Source organism: Eptesicus fuscus, chromosome 3 (genome assembly GCF_027574615.1).
Source record: "Eptesicus fuscus isolate TK198812 chromosome 3, DD_ASM_mEF_20220401, whole genome shotgun sequence".
Taxonomy (NCBI): Eukaryota; Metazoa; Chordata; class Mammalia; order Chiroptera; family Vespertilionidae; genus Eptesicus; species Eptesicus fuscus.
Genome location: NC_072475.1, coordinates 31,699,384 through 31,717,053, shown reverse-complemented (window position 1 = coordinate 31,717,053; position 17,670 = coordinate 31,699,384). Strand labels below are relative to the sequence as shown.

Below are 17,670 nucleotides of genomic sequence, written 5' to 3'. Positions count from 1 at the left end.
GGCTATTGTGAGGATTAAATTAGTTAATTCATAGAAAGCTTAGAATAGGACCAATACTTACAAGACACTTAACCACTATTAGTTGTTATTATTATTGATATTGGGTCCCTTTGGATGAAGTCAAGGATATAACTTCCAACAATTTGAATTCTTTCATGTGCAGCAGTAAAACCCTCTTGAATTTATTAAAATAAAATGTACCAACAGGTAAGATTTTTTTATGCCTTGGGAAGAATATTTGTAATATAATACTAGTAGGAATTCAGTTAAGTCATTAAGAGTAAAATGTGTCATTAGTTTTTTAAATGGCAGGATAACAGATTATGAGGCAAAGTACACCAGCTTTGAAGGTGTGGCGACCAAGGTGTACTTCTAGCTATGTGATCTTTGGGCTAAGTACTTACCTTCTCTGAACCTCAGCTTCCTTATAGATACAATTAAGATACTACTTACTTTGCTGTGAGAAATGGTATCATATATACAGAAATCTTGGCACCATGCCTGACACAGGCATGGATTGATATCCTTGGGTGAATATTTTATTGTCATTGTGCAACTCATGATTTCAAAGTTGTTACTTTTCATTTGTTGGTTTTAAGGGTTTTCTGAATAGATAGCATTTCCATTTTCCTGCCTTTCTTAGTTCTCTAATGTACCTTCCCTGTTTACTATAAAACCTGGACTTTTCCATCCCTTTTGAGGGTCCTTCCCTGAGAGCACCCCTCTTCCTGTGTCTTGCTGGGATGTCCATCTGCTGTTACCTTGGCCGGCAGTCCTGGCCTAGCCAGCACGGGAGGCAGCCCATCTTCATCCTCCTGAATGTACCTCGTTTAGGAGGATCAAATGCCACCTTGGAAGGTCTCTTCTTCCCAGTCAAGCCTCAGAAGACTTTCCCCTGGCCACCTCTACTCTTCAGTGGATTCTCTTATCAGTATTTCTTGCTGTTGTTTCCAACACTGTCTAATTATCATCCCATTATTGCCAAGTGGCTGCATCGAGTCCTGAATTAAACCCGTATGAAGATAGGGTCCTTTTGATGCCTGAATAGTAAGTTCTGGGCATCAGGGACCCAGCACTAGCAGTGACCCCTTCACCAAGAAGGTAGAAGCAAGGTATTCCAGAGTATCTACAGTAAGAGACTGCCTGGGTTTGAACCCAGCGCCGCCACACCTTTGTGATCTTAGACAAGACCTCTCTGCCTCAGTTTGCCCATTTATAAAATGGGATAGAGATAGTTTCAAGGAGTAAATGAGTTAGTACATACAAAGCACTTAGAATAATACCTGACACCCAGTAAGTATGTGAATAAAGTCCAGAACTCAGCTGTACAGGAAGGGGAAAATCTTGGTTTCTCATTATCTGCCTCGTTGTTGCTCCTCTAAGTCAACCTCTTTTCAGGGCGAGGGCTCAGAGTTGCATGCAGCTGAGCAGGCTGAGTGGGCGGGCAGAAGCAGGAGCCGGGGACATGAGTGTGGCTTTGCACCAGTGTGGCATTCCCACTGGACCACATCCCCAGGCCTTCCGAAGAGAGAGGCACCTTAAGCAAGAATAACTCCTCCCTTTTAAGGCCTGGAGTGTTCATTCATCGGCACTGCTGAGAAATGGCATTCAATTCATTGAATCATTAACTGTGTGCATCCCGATGTGTGCTGTAAGTGGGGACTCCAGCGGGAGGCAGAGGGGCCCTTTATTCCTGAATGTCGTCAGCATTGGCACGAAGACTGAATGCTTCCTACCTGGACTTGAGCTGCATTACTTCAATAACTGAACAGAAATTATGAAACAGCTGGGTGCCAGGCTGACAAACTGGATGCTCTTTGTCCCACGCTCGTGCTTCAGAGGCCATGTGGTGTGCATGGGTGTGTGGATCCCAGAAGGACAACTAACTCGAACTTACCTGCCGTGATGCAGGAGGTGGGGCTCTGTCTGTGTAGTCACCTGGATCCTTGATGGGAGGGGTTTCCTGCCAAAGTGAGGAAGTTGGGCTGATATTCCTATGCTGCATCTTAAAATGCTACTGATATTGTAAATCCTTTTGCCCAGACCCCTTCCCATGCTTTCCAGGAATGGGAAAGATATGCTGGTTTATATAAACACAGCATTTCATACTGGAAAGAGACGTTAGACAGTTGCTGACCGTAGGTGGACGGCAGGTATGGCCTCTCAGGGATTGTAGGCAACGGGCGTTACAGACCTGCCTTCCATTGTCTGGGCTCTTCATGGAACCTCTGTTATCACATCTCGTCTGCATTTCTTGTGTTTCATAATCATTATTCTTAGTTGTTCCTGACCATAAAACTATTGTGACATCAAAATAGTTTCACCGAAAGTATTATTTCACATGACATTTAAATCGAATTGTTTTCATTTCACTTTTATTTTCTTCAGTGAGTAGTTTTATAGACTCATAGAGGCTGGGGAAGATAAGGGACCTCAAAAGTGATCTAAGCCACTTCTCTCAAAGCAATATCTTGATGATATTCCTCAAACAGAGTCATTTAGCCTGTTTAATGTATAATCTCTGCTTATACTTTTAGAGGCTTAATGCAGCCTATTCTATTTTTGAGCAACTTAGCCTGTTATTGATTCGTGCATTACAGACCTGCCTTCCATTAATACACAGTATGCCAAGGAAAACTAAAATGCCTTCCACATCAGCCCAAAAGTGTTGGGAGGCAATGATAATGCTCTTCCCCAAATGGCACCTGTTCCTGCAACCTTTCCACATATGATATAATTTAGCATCTTTAGTAACACCCAGATGTGCAGGGTGGCCCTCTCTGTAGACATTGTATTAATAAACTGGCTTATAATGGGCTTGTTTTCAAAGGACTCAATCTAGAGTTTCATCTTAAGCTTCCAAGGAATGGCAGAGGGAACTTAGGAGTTACATATGCACTTGACTTTTATGCTAACCTGCAAGGTCATAGGTACTCAGCATGTCCATCAGGCCATTCTTGCTCCTCTATGCAAATCCCAGGAAAACCTAGGTAGCCATTCCCCCTGGGGAAACTGTTGTGGCTCAGAGATAATAAGAGCTTGTGAGTAATCACATTGACTGGCAGCAATAGAAGAGACAGGACCAGACTTCATTAAAGCCTCCTTGCAGCTCAGCCTCTGCTTAGCCATGGGGCTGCCTACTGTTCAAAGGTTAGCCAGGGAGTCCTGGCCAGTTTGGCTTAGTAGATAGAGTGTTGGCCTGAGGCCTGAAGGCTCCCAGGTTTGATTCGGATGAAAGGCACATACCTTGGTTGCAGGCATGATCCCTGGCCTTGGTCGGGGAGTGTGTGAGAAACAACCAATTGATGTGTCTTTTTCACATCAATGTTTCTCTCTGTGTGTCTCTCCCCTTCCCTTCTACTCTCTCTAGAAATCAATGGAAAAATATCCATGGGTGAGGATTAACAAAAACAACAACAACAATAAAAAGTTGACCAGGGAGTTCAAAGGAAGAGTTTAGGCAATTAATTTCCAGGAAAGGTCTGAATGAATAGGTTGGATGGTTTATCTTTAATAGTATAAAGAGTATAAAATAAAAGAATGAGGTCTGTGTAGCATGTCTAGCTTCTCTAGTGGTTCTCTGATTACTGTTTCTGTAAAGAAGAGATAGATAACAAAGTGACGATAGAAAGAGAAAAAAATGGGCACCTGAAAAAGCATAAGACGTCATCCTTCATATGGTATATGTCTCAACCAGCTTCTTTCAACCCAGAGAGCAAGCTTGCCAAGAGCCAGACACAGAATGAGGTCCTGGTGTTGCACTTACCAATGGAGTGAACTTGGGCACTAGGGGCCAGGAGGGAGGAGGGCATAGCATGGAAAGAGCATGGAATCAGTCCGACCTGGGCTTGATTCCAGGTTCCACCATTTCCAGTTGTGAGACATGAAACAATTTACTTAACTTCTCTGAGCCTCAATTTGCTTATCTATAAAATGGGAATAATAATAACAAACTCTGTCATCACTCTGTGGGATTAAATGGCCCAGGACTTGGTCTTTCTCTTACACGTTTTTATATGTCCCCTCCAACAGCCCAATGCCCAGGAGGAGAGAGAGTAAGCATTTTTTTCCTGGAAAGGCATTAACATGGAGACACAGCGGCTAGAAATTGGCAAGGTGCCCTCAGAAGGTTGGGGAAGTGATTTATTTTTCCAGACGCGCCACAGGAACCAAAGCCCTGGCAGATGCCTCCCTGAGTTAGCAGCAGCTGATCTGAGTGAGATCAGTATTAATTATTAGCCACTTTTGAGTGTCTTTCTCAGAAACTACAGAGTACTTGGGAAGCCCACACCCTCTTCAATTGCAATCAATACTGTGTACACCTTATGCCGAGACCTGAGTGGCGTGTAATTATAAAAGAGTATTGATTCCTAGCAAAAAGGTTAAAAATGTACAAATCCTTCACATAAAAATCAGCTCAATCTTCCCAAAGCTTGATTAATTTTTTCCTCATGAAAGAGGCCAATGGTAAAAAACTTAAAATGTTAGCCAGATCAGAGCTATTTCCTGCCAAGAGCTAGATCTGTACACATAATTATTTTTATTCTCTGGGCTGGCATTGATTTGCTTTGGTTGTGTTTTGGAAATACCTCTGTTTTGGGTCCGTAATCCAAGTTATTCAGTCAGGTCCCGGGATGATGTTTTCTACTCACATCTCCCTGTATTATTTTTTCTGTAAGACAATAATCGCATGTCTGGAACCTGACTCATTCCTGTGCCCCGCATTCCCTTCCCTAAACCCGCTTTTTCTTCACTATCCCACCATCTGCCACACTCCTTGGCGAGAACATCACTCACCCTTACACACCTCATAGTCACCCAACTGCCTATTTTATTTTGGCCCAGTTCCAATTTCTACTTCTAAGTTGGCATCCACTCCTTTCCTGTTAAAATAACTGAAAATCTGGGTAGGTTTTCATCTCTCTTCCTTTTGGCTGCATCTCCCCCCTCAGCAGGGGTTACGAACATGGACTCTCCCAGTGCCTTTGCTTTGCTCATCAATGCCCTATCATTTCCTGCCTGGATCTGTTGAATGGCTCACACTGCGTTCTAGCTTCTAGTCTTGCACCCTCCCTTGGCTGTTAAGAAGCCCCTTGAAAATGCAAATCTGATCATGGCATTGGACTGCATATACTTCTCCAGTGGCTCCCCATCGCCTTCAATCTAAGGTGGACAAGTAATTGTTGATCTGGACATGATAGACGTTGAGCCTCAAAAGATGCAGCTTATCTCCCGAGCCTCCAAGGCGGTGGGAAGACAGCAGCCCAGAGGACCGCAGGCGGGAGCCACATCACAAAGGCCTCCTCATTCTGAGCTTCTTTGGAGTTTTGAGGATCTGTGGGCACTGGGGCTGTGACAGAGCTTTTTTACTAAAACCTGTTTCCCTGGCTGTGCTGAGCTAGCTTGTCAGTGGGATACAGTCACAATCCATTCTATTATGAGTAACTCATGTTTCCTCAGCTGGGCAGTGAATTGTTGTTGAGAATATTACAAGGGAATGGACCCCCTGAGATGTCCCCTCCAAACCGAGTATTTGAGGAAGAAGAGATCCTAATGCCATTACTGGGAACTGACACAAAGGGAAGGGCCTGCCTGTGGCATGTCTCAAAAAAGACACGAGTGGCAGGGGCATGGAAAGTACTGTGTAATGCAGTGGTCGGCAAACTCATTAGTCAACAGAGCCAAATATCAACAGTACAATGACTGAAATTTCTTTTGAGAGCCAAATTTTTTAAACTTAAACTTCTTCTAATGCCACTTCTTCAAAATAGACTCGCCCAGGCCATGGTATTTTGTGGAAGAGCCACACTCAAGGGACCAAAGAGCCGCATGTGGCTCGCGAGCCGCAGTTTGCCGACCACTGGTGTAATGTATGACTATCCTGTGTATTGCGGATGTTCAACATCCCTGGCCTCTCATGCTAAATGGCAGGCATGTCCCTCGGTCATTGGGACAACTAGAAACCTCCCACATTCCCCACACATTCCAAATGCTCCAGTGGCTGGGAACAGTACTATCCCTAGTTGAGAAACATTGGCTCCTGTGACTACTCCTAAGATGTTCCTCTTTCCTGAGAGTGTAACGAAGAGCTTGATTAATCTGTGATCTTTCTATCACTCCTGTTGCCTCTTCACCTTTTGTATATGCTTGAGCTCAGATTGGAGCTACAGCTCTAGGCTTTGAAATCAAGCTCCATCACTTGATTTCTTGGTTTGACCTTGAATGTGGGCATGACCTTAAACCATTATTTAATCTCTCTGTGTCTCGGTTTTGTCATATAGAATGGAGGATAATAATCATGTCTGCCTCAGAAGATTTTTGTGAATATTAAGTAAGATAAAGCATGAGAAGTGCTTACCACACTGTTAGAAGTATAGTAATTGGATGAGATGATTGTGGTTCCTGAACTAAAGCGTCTTACTTGAGTGAGAACTTGAAATTGATACTTAAAAGTGAGTACTCCAGGAAATAAAGAAAGGCAGCATGGTGTACCAGAAAGGGTGGGAGCCAATACATTCTATTGTACCCTCAGCCATTAATCAATGTGTAGCCTTAAATGTCACTTTACCTCTCAGGTTTTTGCTTTCTGTAGTATGAAGTGTCTGCATTACTTGGTGTCCAAAAGACTGAATGAGCCCAGCTGGCATGGCTCAGTGGTTGAGCGTCAGCCTATGAAGCAGGAGGTCATGGTTCCATTCCCAGTCAGGGCACAGGCCCAGGTTGCAGGTTTGATCCCCAATTGGGGGCATGCAAGAGGCAGCTGATCAATGGTTCTCTCTCATCATTGATGTTTTCTCTCTCTCTCTCTCTCTCTCTCTCTCTCTCTCTCTCTCTGAAATCAATAAAAATATATATTATTTTAAAAAGACCAAATGACATGAGGGTTGTGAATGTGCTTGAAAACCTAGATAGTCTCATAAACAGTTTGATAAGATATAATGAGTAACTTGTTATACCTTAGTGTTTCTACCCCTGATTCAAAACCCCCATCAATCAATTGGGAGAATGCACTTCTCAGAAGAGATGCATCAACCTAGAAAGTCCACTTGCATGGTAAATAGCAGGTGTCTGCGTGACACTGAATTGCTCTCTGTATGACACCGAATTGCTCTGTCACCTCATTTTTCTTTTTCTTTTTTTCTTTCAATATTTTGTATTGGTGTCAGGTGTACAGCATAGTGGTTAGACCAAGCACGTCAAACTTGCGGCCCACAATGAATACACATTAACGATTACTCATTTATTTCAGCCCTTTGTATTCAGCTGTCTCTTTCGAAATAAACCTACGTTTCTATGAAAATTGAAGCCTTTGTTTTTTTGCGGCCCACATCAACTTAAACCTTGTTTATTTGGTCTGTGTTAGCCTTTGAGTTTGACATGCTTGGGTTAGACAATCATATACTTTACAAAGTGTTTTTCTCAGTATTTTAGTACCTATGGTTATCGTACTATTACTGACTACGTTCTCTATGCTGTACTGTACATGCATGAGACTACTTTATCACTGCCAAGGGTACGTCTTCCCTCATTCTTGCCAACGTGTCCCCCAATAACACAGGAGAGAAAGAGCCTTCGGGCATGCAGACATCTCTCGTTAAGAGCTCACACGTGCGGTTCCGCAGCTTTCCCTGCTGGTTTCCCGACACCCCCCAGTTGTGTTCGGTTCCTTCATGGTTGTCTGCTTGTTGCCCCACAGCAACAAAGGCGCGAGAAGGAGCTGCGGAAGCAGCAGGAGCGGGAGCAGCGCCGGCACTATGAGGAGCAGATGCGCCGGGAGGAGGAGCGGAGGCGCGCGGAGCACGAGCAGGTCAGCTGGGGTGGCCCCGGTGTGAACTCCAGCACCAGCTGTCTCTGGGGTGTGGGTCACCTTCTCCTAGGACTGCTCAGTGTAAGCAGGTGTTTATTCTTTCTCAAGCAGCTATTCTCACCTATTCAAGAAGTCAAAGGCACAACCCTGGCAATGTCCACTCATTCCACCTTGCTTCCTACCCAGGCCAGAGCCCCCCGCCACACCTTGAACTTCTGACTCTCCCAGCCCTGGGTTTCTACTTTGAAGGTGGCACTGAAGCGTGATCCACGAGCCACGTCCTACTCTTTTCATTGCTTCAGAAGCGCTTTTCTGTGCAGGCAATCTCTGGTCTCCAGGACTTTGAGCCATTGATGCAGGCCCCTGTGTCTTTGTTAGAATCCCATTCTGAGAGCACAGCAACACCCTGCAGGGTGGTTCCGGTACAAAGACAGCGCACAATGGCCTTCAACAATTATTGTACCCCTGCTGCCTGCCCAGGAGCCTCCACACTTCCTTGTATTGTTCATTCCAGGTAGCCCGTAAAGAGGGAAACGGTCATGAAAAGCTTTACAATGTAGCTGGGTTTATTAAAACCAAATAGTCCCAGCCATGTCAGTCAGCGGTTGCAGGTAGCCGGCTTGTGCTTTTGACTGCATTGTAATGCTTCTGCTTGGGTGCAGCGTACTTTTCCTGTTTGGTGAGGAGGTGGCTGGGTATTTTTCCCCCTCCTTCCTTTCCCACTTTACTTGGCAGCTCTTGTCAACCTTTGAAATTACCTGTTCCTTTTTTATTTTTTCTCTCTCTCTCTCTTCTCTCTCTCTCTCTCTCTCTCTCGGTGTTCCTCTGAATTCTCTGCTGCCTACCTCTCCAGGAGTACATCAGGCGACAGTTAGAGGAGGAGCAGAGACAGTTAGAGATCTTGCAGCAGCAGCTACTGCATGAACAAGCTCTACTTCTGGTAATGGGAAAGCCGAGAGCCAGCTGACCTGCTCTGTGTTCATCGTATGTGTGTGCACGTGTGTATGTGTGTGTGTGTGTCCTCCTAATGTGCCAATCCTGAAGAGGAGAGCCTTCGAGCCTGTGGAAACTCGAAAATCTCATAGAAACTTCATACATTTCCTGACCCAGTTTTCCGAGTCTCAGAACATTTAATACATTTGTTATGTATTCTGTAGTAATTCCATCTAGCTGTGAAACTTTAGCATGAATACAGCCTTAGTATAAGTTTAGACTATTTTTGAGACTGTGTTTATTGCAGAGTGATTTTTAAGGTCATTGGCAACATGTTAGAATACAATCCCGCAAAATGCACCTCTTCCAGCCCGGCAGTCATTTTTCATTTGCAGACTATCAGTTTTACCCTCATGATGGGAACATTTTGCAACTTCCACTTGAAGTACTTTTTATTATTACTGCAGTGCTCCCCAAATGAGTTTCTTGATGTCTTTTTTTTTTTTTTTTAGCTGAATTTTTATTTTGGTGGCACTATATTTTTTAGCCTGTACATAAGTTTGCTGATGGCTTTTGTTGATCCAAGTTCTGCTAAACAAATGATGGTTTAGGCAATGTCTTTAGCCACTCTTTCAGTTTTGTACTTGGTTGTACGTGCTTGAATGGCTTAATTACTAAATTAGGAAGTGGATGGTTCTTTATAGGGATTGTGTACTGACCATCCAAATGTCCTCATTATTGCCACTTTCTTGGTGGTAACTCATCAAGGATAAGTTGCTTTGCAATGGCTAGTGTTCTGTAGGGATTGCCATTAAAGCAATCATGTTTTCATTAAATGCCACATTCTGTATAGATGTTAAGCCAAAGCTGTAGCTTTTCTCTGTGGCACATCCTGATATCCTCCCTGTGGTTCTGTTATTATGGAGGTCCTTTGTTACTTAGCATCACTTTTGACTCCATTGCATGCTTAGCTGGTACTGGCCAATGGTTTCTGTATGGTGACTTGGCCTTTCTTTGCTGCTCTTTCCTGGCCTGGACAGGAATATAAGCGCAAACAATTGGAAGAACAGAGACAAGCAGAAAGACTGCAGAGACAGCTAAAGCAAGAGAGAGACTACTTGGTTTCCCTTCAGCATCAACGGCAGGAGCAGAGGCCTGTGGAGAAGAAGCCGCTGTACCATTACAAAGAGGGAATGAGTCCTAGTGAGAAACCAGCATGGGCCAAGGAGGTAAGTGAGCAAGCAAGTGTAACAGCGCCCTGTTGGCAGGCTATTGGCCGTAATGAGTTCATCCAGCAAAAGTGGAGAGTCAGACTAGTGCTATGAATCTAGAAAACGATTCATTGTAATGTGTGCACACAGCTTCTGGAAGGGCCAGAACATTATTTCTGTAGAGAAATGGCAAGTCGCCTTAAATTTTTTGTATCTTTTCGAATACAGTGAATTTTCGTAAGCAAAAACAGGAAGTAGAAAAATCATTTTCCTTAGAGGAGTCCAACTGAGTTTGAAGAATGAGGAATTTTAGTGAGTTTTCCATAGAATTATATGACCCAGGATGCAATGAATTCTAGGTAAAATCATCTGTTTTGAAAATACTTCCAAAGTAGTGGTCCTTTCTTTGCTCAACTATGAAAAAAAATTTAGGAACTTGGCTTTGTGATGAGCTATTTTTAAAAATCTCATTAATAACAGTTGGGATGGTAGAAAAATAGGGTGACAACCAAATAGATAAAGCAAACAAAATAATAACTCCAGCCAGCCAAGATCAACAACTCTTCTAGGGAGTCACAGTATCACCTTGTTTGCGTAATACCCTGGTTTTCAGTTCTGTCCTTATTTGTGGCACCTAGTGATTTCCTTTATTTTCTTCTGAGTGTAGCTCATCATTTAAAAGGATGTTGGCATTATTTTGTGTTTTTCTAGTATCTTCAGGTGTTTATAATTAGAGCTTATTTCAAGTTATCTAGACTACGATATTACCAGAACCACATTTCTTACATAAGATCCTATTTTTTTTAATTTTCTTTTTATTTTTCTATTCTCTTACATATGTATAGAAAATGCTTGAAATGGTATTGTCCTAATGTTAATGACAGTTGTTTATGGGAGGAAGAAACTACAGGATTTTTTTCTTTAAATCTTTTGTAATGATTATGCACTGTTTTTACAAAAACAACTTTTTTCTTTTCAAACTTAAACAACTATATTTGTTGAGAAAATAATTTGATTTGCTATAAAGAACGTGTTCAATCATTTTCCCTTTGAGTCTGTAAATATGATTTGCATTTGCCTATGTCTGTAACAGCTGCCTCTTTCTCTTAGATCAATAATTTAACTCTGTGATCCTACTCCCACAGATAGTGCCAACTCCTTAATAACCTACCTCTTCTTCCAGCTAAGCAGAATCATTATACTATTAAACAACAGGTGATGTGCATTCTTGCTGGCAGAGATGTGCCACTTCCTTCCACTGCTAAACTATTTTCTGGCATGCCAAGTTGAAACCTTCAGCTAAGCCAGACTTACAGCTCCTGATTATGGCAGGTCTTCTGAAGACTAAAAAAACTAGCCTCTACTAAACTAATGCCAGTAGCACCTGCAGAAATTAATGATTCCAGATCAAGACACCTGTTTGAGCATCACTCATGGAAGAAAAATGGACCAGCTTGTCCTATTACACTTGGTCTTGAAGAACATCTGAAGCCCCAGGAAGCTTTAAGGACCATCGTGAGATCTCCAAAGTGATCTTGCTCACAAGGATGTAGCCTAACAACAGAGTTAGGATCTAAGGTCACTTGAGCGTCCTCTCCCAACATCTCCAAAGTGATAAGTCCCCAGTTGTCCATTGCTGCAATTAAGGAGGGCCTTAGAGACGCATGTGGACCTCCGTACAAGAGGGCCATGAATTTATACATTCTTACAGGTACCTTACCTCCTCTAAGAAGTGCTGCATCACTAAAGGACCTCTCCTGGATGCATGCACCTGGCCTTCAGTGTTCCCAGCCACAAGCACAAGATTAAGACAGGGACACCTGCAGATCCCATTGGAGAAGACCGTGATACCTTGCTAAGCACCCCAGAATTCCTTCTTTCCCCTGTGCCAAAAAAGGGGGGAAAGCCTGAAACAGTTTCCACTTCCTTCCTTCTGCCTCTACCCAGCATGTTCTGATTTGAACTTAACCATTTTGACTTCATTGTTTTCTAGTTACTATTCGTCCTCATCTTTAAATGTCCTGGCCTATCCTCTCTATTCAGAAGTAGTTCACAGTTCCTGAGCTTTCAGAAGCCAAGGCATTCCTGGGGACAAATCTTTGCAGATGTCACCAAGGCAGTTTTCTAGGACTCCTGATTCCCCTGTGCTTCCTGGCCAGGCTCCTGGCAGTAAAAGGAACATAGCAGTTGGGTATGCAAACAACATGGCCGTGTCATCAAGCACTCCAGATGTGCGGTTCCCTGGCCATCAAAAGTCTGGGCCACCTCTGGGGGTGACATCTTCCAAGGTCCCTGGCTGCCCTAGCAGCTGGTGCTCTTCCTTTGGGCTTCATGCACTTCTAGCCATGTGAGAGCATTCTTTGGGGATTGCATATTTAGTCCTATCCTCCTGGGTGTGATTAACATAATCCAGCTTTCAACTAACCATCAATCTATTCATGAAACAGTTCCCAAGTTTTGAAGTGGGTGTTCATATTTTAGAAGAAAGATGAAGCATTTAGATGATAAAATGAGTGACAAGTGCTAAATTTGGGATTGGAGCAACTGGTGTAAAAATAACAACAAATGATTGTCTGCGTTGGTTTGATTCATCATTATTTTAGCACTTATTTCTTAAAATAGGAATAAAAATGAGTGAGGATCCTTATCATCTTAACCTTTAATGTTTCTCTTGAGCAATGTACCAACTTTTCTTTTAGAGCATCATTTACAGATCTCTTTTCTTATAGTAGGAAGATAGGTGGGGCTCAAAGTAGCTAAACAGTAACACACATTTCAATACTTTAGATATGGACAGAATCTCAAGCTCAGCGCTATATAAATTATCAACTGATAAAAAGAACCTGGGTTGAACTCTCTTTTGAAGGTAGAATAAAAGGTACCATTTTCTTTTTCAAATACATCCTCTGCCAGGATATACATTTTAAAATATCCTCACCAGGAAGGAGTGGGTAGCTGTACCCATGCCATGGTCTCCTATGATACTGGATCTGGGCTTTCTGCCCCATGGGCCACTGAAGATGCCACCCAGTCATCTTCTACCCATGGCAGCCTCCTCTATGATCTGTCCCAGTGTTAGTTTTCTAGCTCAACTACATTCCTATCGAGATGGTTTTTCCTTCTTTGATTACTTTTCCACCCACTTACTTCTCTTCCTTATTCCAAATCCACATTTTGTCCTTGAAATGTAATGTTGTGATAATGCTTCTTCCTCTGTGTTTTTTGTTGTTCATCTTGTGAAACATAGTCATCATCACATTTCTCATTACCTTTCTCATCAGTTTGATGGATGCAGTAAGAACAAATGAAAATACTTGATCATTTGCAAATCTTGTTGAGCTCTTTCCTCTCTCCTTTTGCTGAATATCAATCTGTCCTGAATGTCACATTCACTTAGATTCTCAGATCTCAGCCAGAAAGAAATATTAATATCTCTATTAAAAGGAGGGGGATTATTTTCACCCCTTTAAAGTTCTTTGCTATTTCTGGATTGGGATGGAAATCAGAGTTGTTCTGTGAAAACATCAATGAGATATCCTGTTAAACATCAGCAAAATTTGAAAGTCTTTCTTTTTCTCACTGTCACTTTTTGAATGATGAAGTTTCCTTTTTCTTATAATGAAACACATTCCTTTCCTTAAAATTGTATATGATTGTCTGGACCTGGCAGTAACTGTGTGTACCTTTCTACCCCACCCCACACTTTTTCTCTTTCTCTCTCTCTTTTTTTTTTTTTGCACCAACACACAGCAGTGACAGAATGCTCTACCAACATGAGATTGTATTTTAATTTTTTTAACACTCTTTCATGTTCTCTCTCTGTGATGTATGCCAGTCATCTGTCCATGGTTTTACTTGGCAAATAATTGGCCAAAATGTCTCTTTTTTAAAAGAAAATATGTTTTTATTGATTTTTAGAGAGAGGAAGGAGAGGGATAGAAAGATAGAAGCATAAATGAGAGAGAAACATCGATTGGCTGCCTCCTGCATGCCCCCCCACCAGGGATTGAGCCCGCAACCTGGGCATGTGCCCTGACCAAAATTCGAACCGTGATCTCCTGGGTCGACACTCAACCACTGAGCAACACTGGTCTGGAACCAGAATACCTCTTTATGTCCCATCAGCTCATTAGACTTTGAAATCCTGTTCATAAGAACTCCATTCTCCATTTGGTTTTCTCTGCTCCACATTGATGTGTTGTTTTCTTTATATGAGTTATTTTATATATGAGGTTCCTAAATTGCCATTTCAAGAGTTTACAATTCTGCTCCCACCTTTCCTCAGTCTCTGCTTATCTTTCTTACGATTTCACTTGAGAGAGACCTAGAAGGAAGCAGTAAGGAGTTTGAGTTCAAGTTCTTCTACTTCCTTGCTGTGTGAACTGGGACAGGTCTTGTAGCCTTCTTGAGTCCCAGCACCCCATCTAGACTGCCTGCCTCTGGGCAATCATGTGAATGTGCCATTGAAAGTACAGGCACTGTACAGATACAAACTAAATATAATATTGAATATATTTATATTTTGTTTCCAAGGCCATTGTCATCCACAAGGAATATGTGTTTGCCTTTGTTGTATCTGGTTGAGGTTTCACATGAGCAGTTTACACATCTCTCTCATATCTTGTCCCCAGCTTCCTCAGTGATAGATGCATTTCCTGTCTCTGCTTAAGATTTGCCTCACTTTTTTAAAGTTATGTGCTTATTCATATGAGGATCAATATTTTTCTCTGGCATCATTGGTTAAGACCTCTTAGAAAAGTAGGTCAGGCCCTTATCTTTAGACAAGACTGACTGCAATTTTAGCATTTCATATGAATGACTCTTCGCTGTCCTCAAAGGTACCTCACAAGCGATATCCCCAATCTACTCAGTAACCCCCTGCCCATGTGGTTTTGCCACAGGACAAGATGGCTCAATTCTTTATGTGACCAGCAAGCGCAGGGTCAAAGTATCTAGTGAGCACTTAAAAATTATTTGTTGACTTGTCTCTTTCTCCAGCATTGCCTGTAAAGATGAAAAATTCAAACTGTTTTGTTCAGTTGGAATAAATAGGAATTTCCATAATATTGTGTTCAGTTCACCACATATCAGCTCGTAAGTAAGGTCTTCTAAAACCTTCATAGATCCCACAGCCCTACATCATATAAAATATTATTAAAATGTACCCATATGACATAATAAATATATATTTGCTGTCAACATTTTTAAAATTACTTCTATAATTTTGTTTTGAAATTCTCTCAGCAAATATTCATTATTGCTAAGTGAGAGATTGTAACCTATAAATTGTTTTCAAGTATACAGAGCAATTTAACAATTGACATTGATATAATGTGTTTCTTAGTATATTTTTATTTCTTTTGAAAAAATTTTGGAAATCATGTAATCAATGAATTTATTTGCAGGTCTTCTGTATTTGTGAGCTTTTATACATCTCAGAGGCCTTAGACATCACTCCTATAGTACCCAATGGACAACATAGCCCTGCCTGGAACAAAATTTTATTTCTGAGACCACAGTTATTTTTTCTTTTTCCCTATAATGCTATAATAAGTAGTATAGCATTTCTGCAGTGGTGATTCAAGTCTCTCCAGAGTTATTTTAGTTTTTATGTTAAAATGATTCTTTTAATAAGAAAAAAAATGCTTTTATAGTATAATTGATGAGTCTCTCCTAATCTTGTTCTCCATATTCATGGATAAGCCCTTCAACTATAAAATTCTTTGAAATAGATTTCTTTTTTTGGTATGGTCTGGCACCTTGACACTGGCTGATGCTACTAAAAGACTCTTTTTTTTGGTGGTACTTTTGGTATTTTATGTCTTCTTGGCAACATGAGATTGGAGCAGAGTTTCAGCTAATAGATTTTTTTATTATTATTGTGTAAGGCAAATTGAAACATATCTTTATTGTACCCCAATTTCCAATCACATATGTCCTTATTTGGGGGAAGACACTTTCTTCTTTTGTCTCACATATTTCTCTCTCATTCAGGTAGTAGACGTGAGATATAATGAATCAGGAGACAGGTGTTGACTGGCCTAGTATCAAAATAATCAGAAGGGCCTGCTCCTGGACACACTGCTCAGCTTCTCCTCTGTCCATCTGAAGCTGGTATTAGGATGTTTGATTTAACCTTTCTTTTAATATTTATGTCGTCTCTTTGGTGCAATGGGCAGCATCATTTTCTTAAATGTCTTAGGACAAGGTTTTCTTCAAAGTGAGTAGCCAGATGCCTCCTGTTACACCCCTCTCACAGATTCTCAAATTTCTTTGGACAAACTGCAACCCAGGGAAATTTTATCACACAGGACCCATTCTGGCATCATTTGCAAAGTGTATTAAGTGATTATTTATGCCATATATTTCAGGATGGCACAGACTAAGACACACTAATGGTAGGATTTAGTATGTAAACTAATTATTTTTCTATCTAGTTCCAAAACATTTCCATCTCCCAAAAAGAAAATCCCATACGATTAAGCAGTCACTCCCCTTTCCACTCCCGACAGCTTCTGGCATCCATTAATCTGTGTTCTGTCTCTCTGGATTTACTTGGTCTGGATATTTCATTTAAACGGAATTCTTTACCTTTTGTGTCTGACTCCTTTCAGTTAGCATAATGTTTTCGAGACTCATCTAGGTTGTAGCCGGTATCAGCACTTCTTTCTTTTTTATGGCGATAACATTACATTTTGTTTATCCATTCACCAGCCCATGAACACTTGGGTTGTTTCCACCTTTTGGTGATTGTGAATATTGGTGTACAAGTATCTGAGTTCCCATTTTCAAGTATTTGGGGCATATACCTAGCAGTGGCAACGCTCAGTCATAGAGTCACTCTGTTTAATTTTTTGAGGAGCCACCAAACTGTTTTCAACAGCAGCTGCACCCTTTTACATTCCCACCAGCAACGTATAAGAGTTTTGATACTCAGCATTCTCTTCAACGTTTTTTGTTTGTTTGTTTGTTTGTTTATAGAACCTTAATCCTTTTATTTACTTTATTGAATTTCTTTTTATGTAAACTAATTGATACAAGGCATAGGAAATGTTACTGGAAGCACATTAGTAATATCTACACATGACTAATCACACCCATTAGCTACCTATGAAAACCAGCGACCCACTCTGCTCTGTTCATTTCTAATGGCAGCCTTACGGCCTGTGTGGCCTGTGGTCTTGTTAGAGGCAAAGATGTTTTTTTATTAAGCCTTGTTGCTGGCAGTTACCAAAAGAATTCTTTGCCTCAAAAATGGTTTCTTTGCTCAAGATGGAATCTTTGGGGGCAGACTTTTTAACTAACTGTTGTATTCAATGTGTTGTCTCTAAATGTGTGCTTAAAACTGAGGATATTTTAGTTAAAAAATAATAATGATAAATATTCTTCACTCCCTGATTATATTTGGTTCCTGAATTTCAGGTGACACGTGCCTATAATGTGGATAGCCAGGTATTTATCTGAAAGGGTGTCTGAATCTCTTGGATTCCTGACTTCAGACAGCAATGGTTTGGATGGTGGGAGTTTGGATAGTAAGGGGTCCTTAGACATGAGATTCATCTAATAACAATCTTCCCTAGATATAATATTTGACTGGTTCTAATGGTCTGGAAATAGTCACCTTCTTTTCAAAGAGTCCAGGATTCAGAAAAGCAATGCATTCCATCCCTTGGTCTCAGTTTACCTATTGATGACTTTGCAGACTTTCTCTTTTTGGTG

General features: G+C 41.4%; 1 protein-coding gene across 1 annotated transcript in view; it reads left to right on the top strand.

The window, feature by feature from the left end:
• The window catches only part of TNIK (TRAF2 and NCK interacting kinase), a 341,946-nt gene that overhangs the window by 258,417 nt on the left and 65,859 nt on the right, over positions 1-17,670 (top strand). The window contains exons 13-15 of the mRNA XM_008142296.3: positions 7,697-7,807; positions 8,661-8,747; positions 9,781-9,969. Of these exons, the coding sequence (XP_008140518.1) occupies positions 7,697-7,807; positions 8,661-8,747; positions 9,781-9,969 (387 nt within the window). The remainder of the gene's footprint in view (positions 1-7,696; positions 7,808-8,660; positions 8,748-9,780; positions 9,970-17,670) is intronic.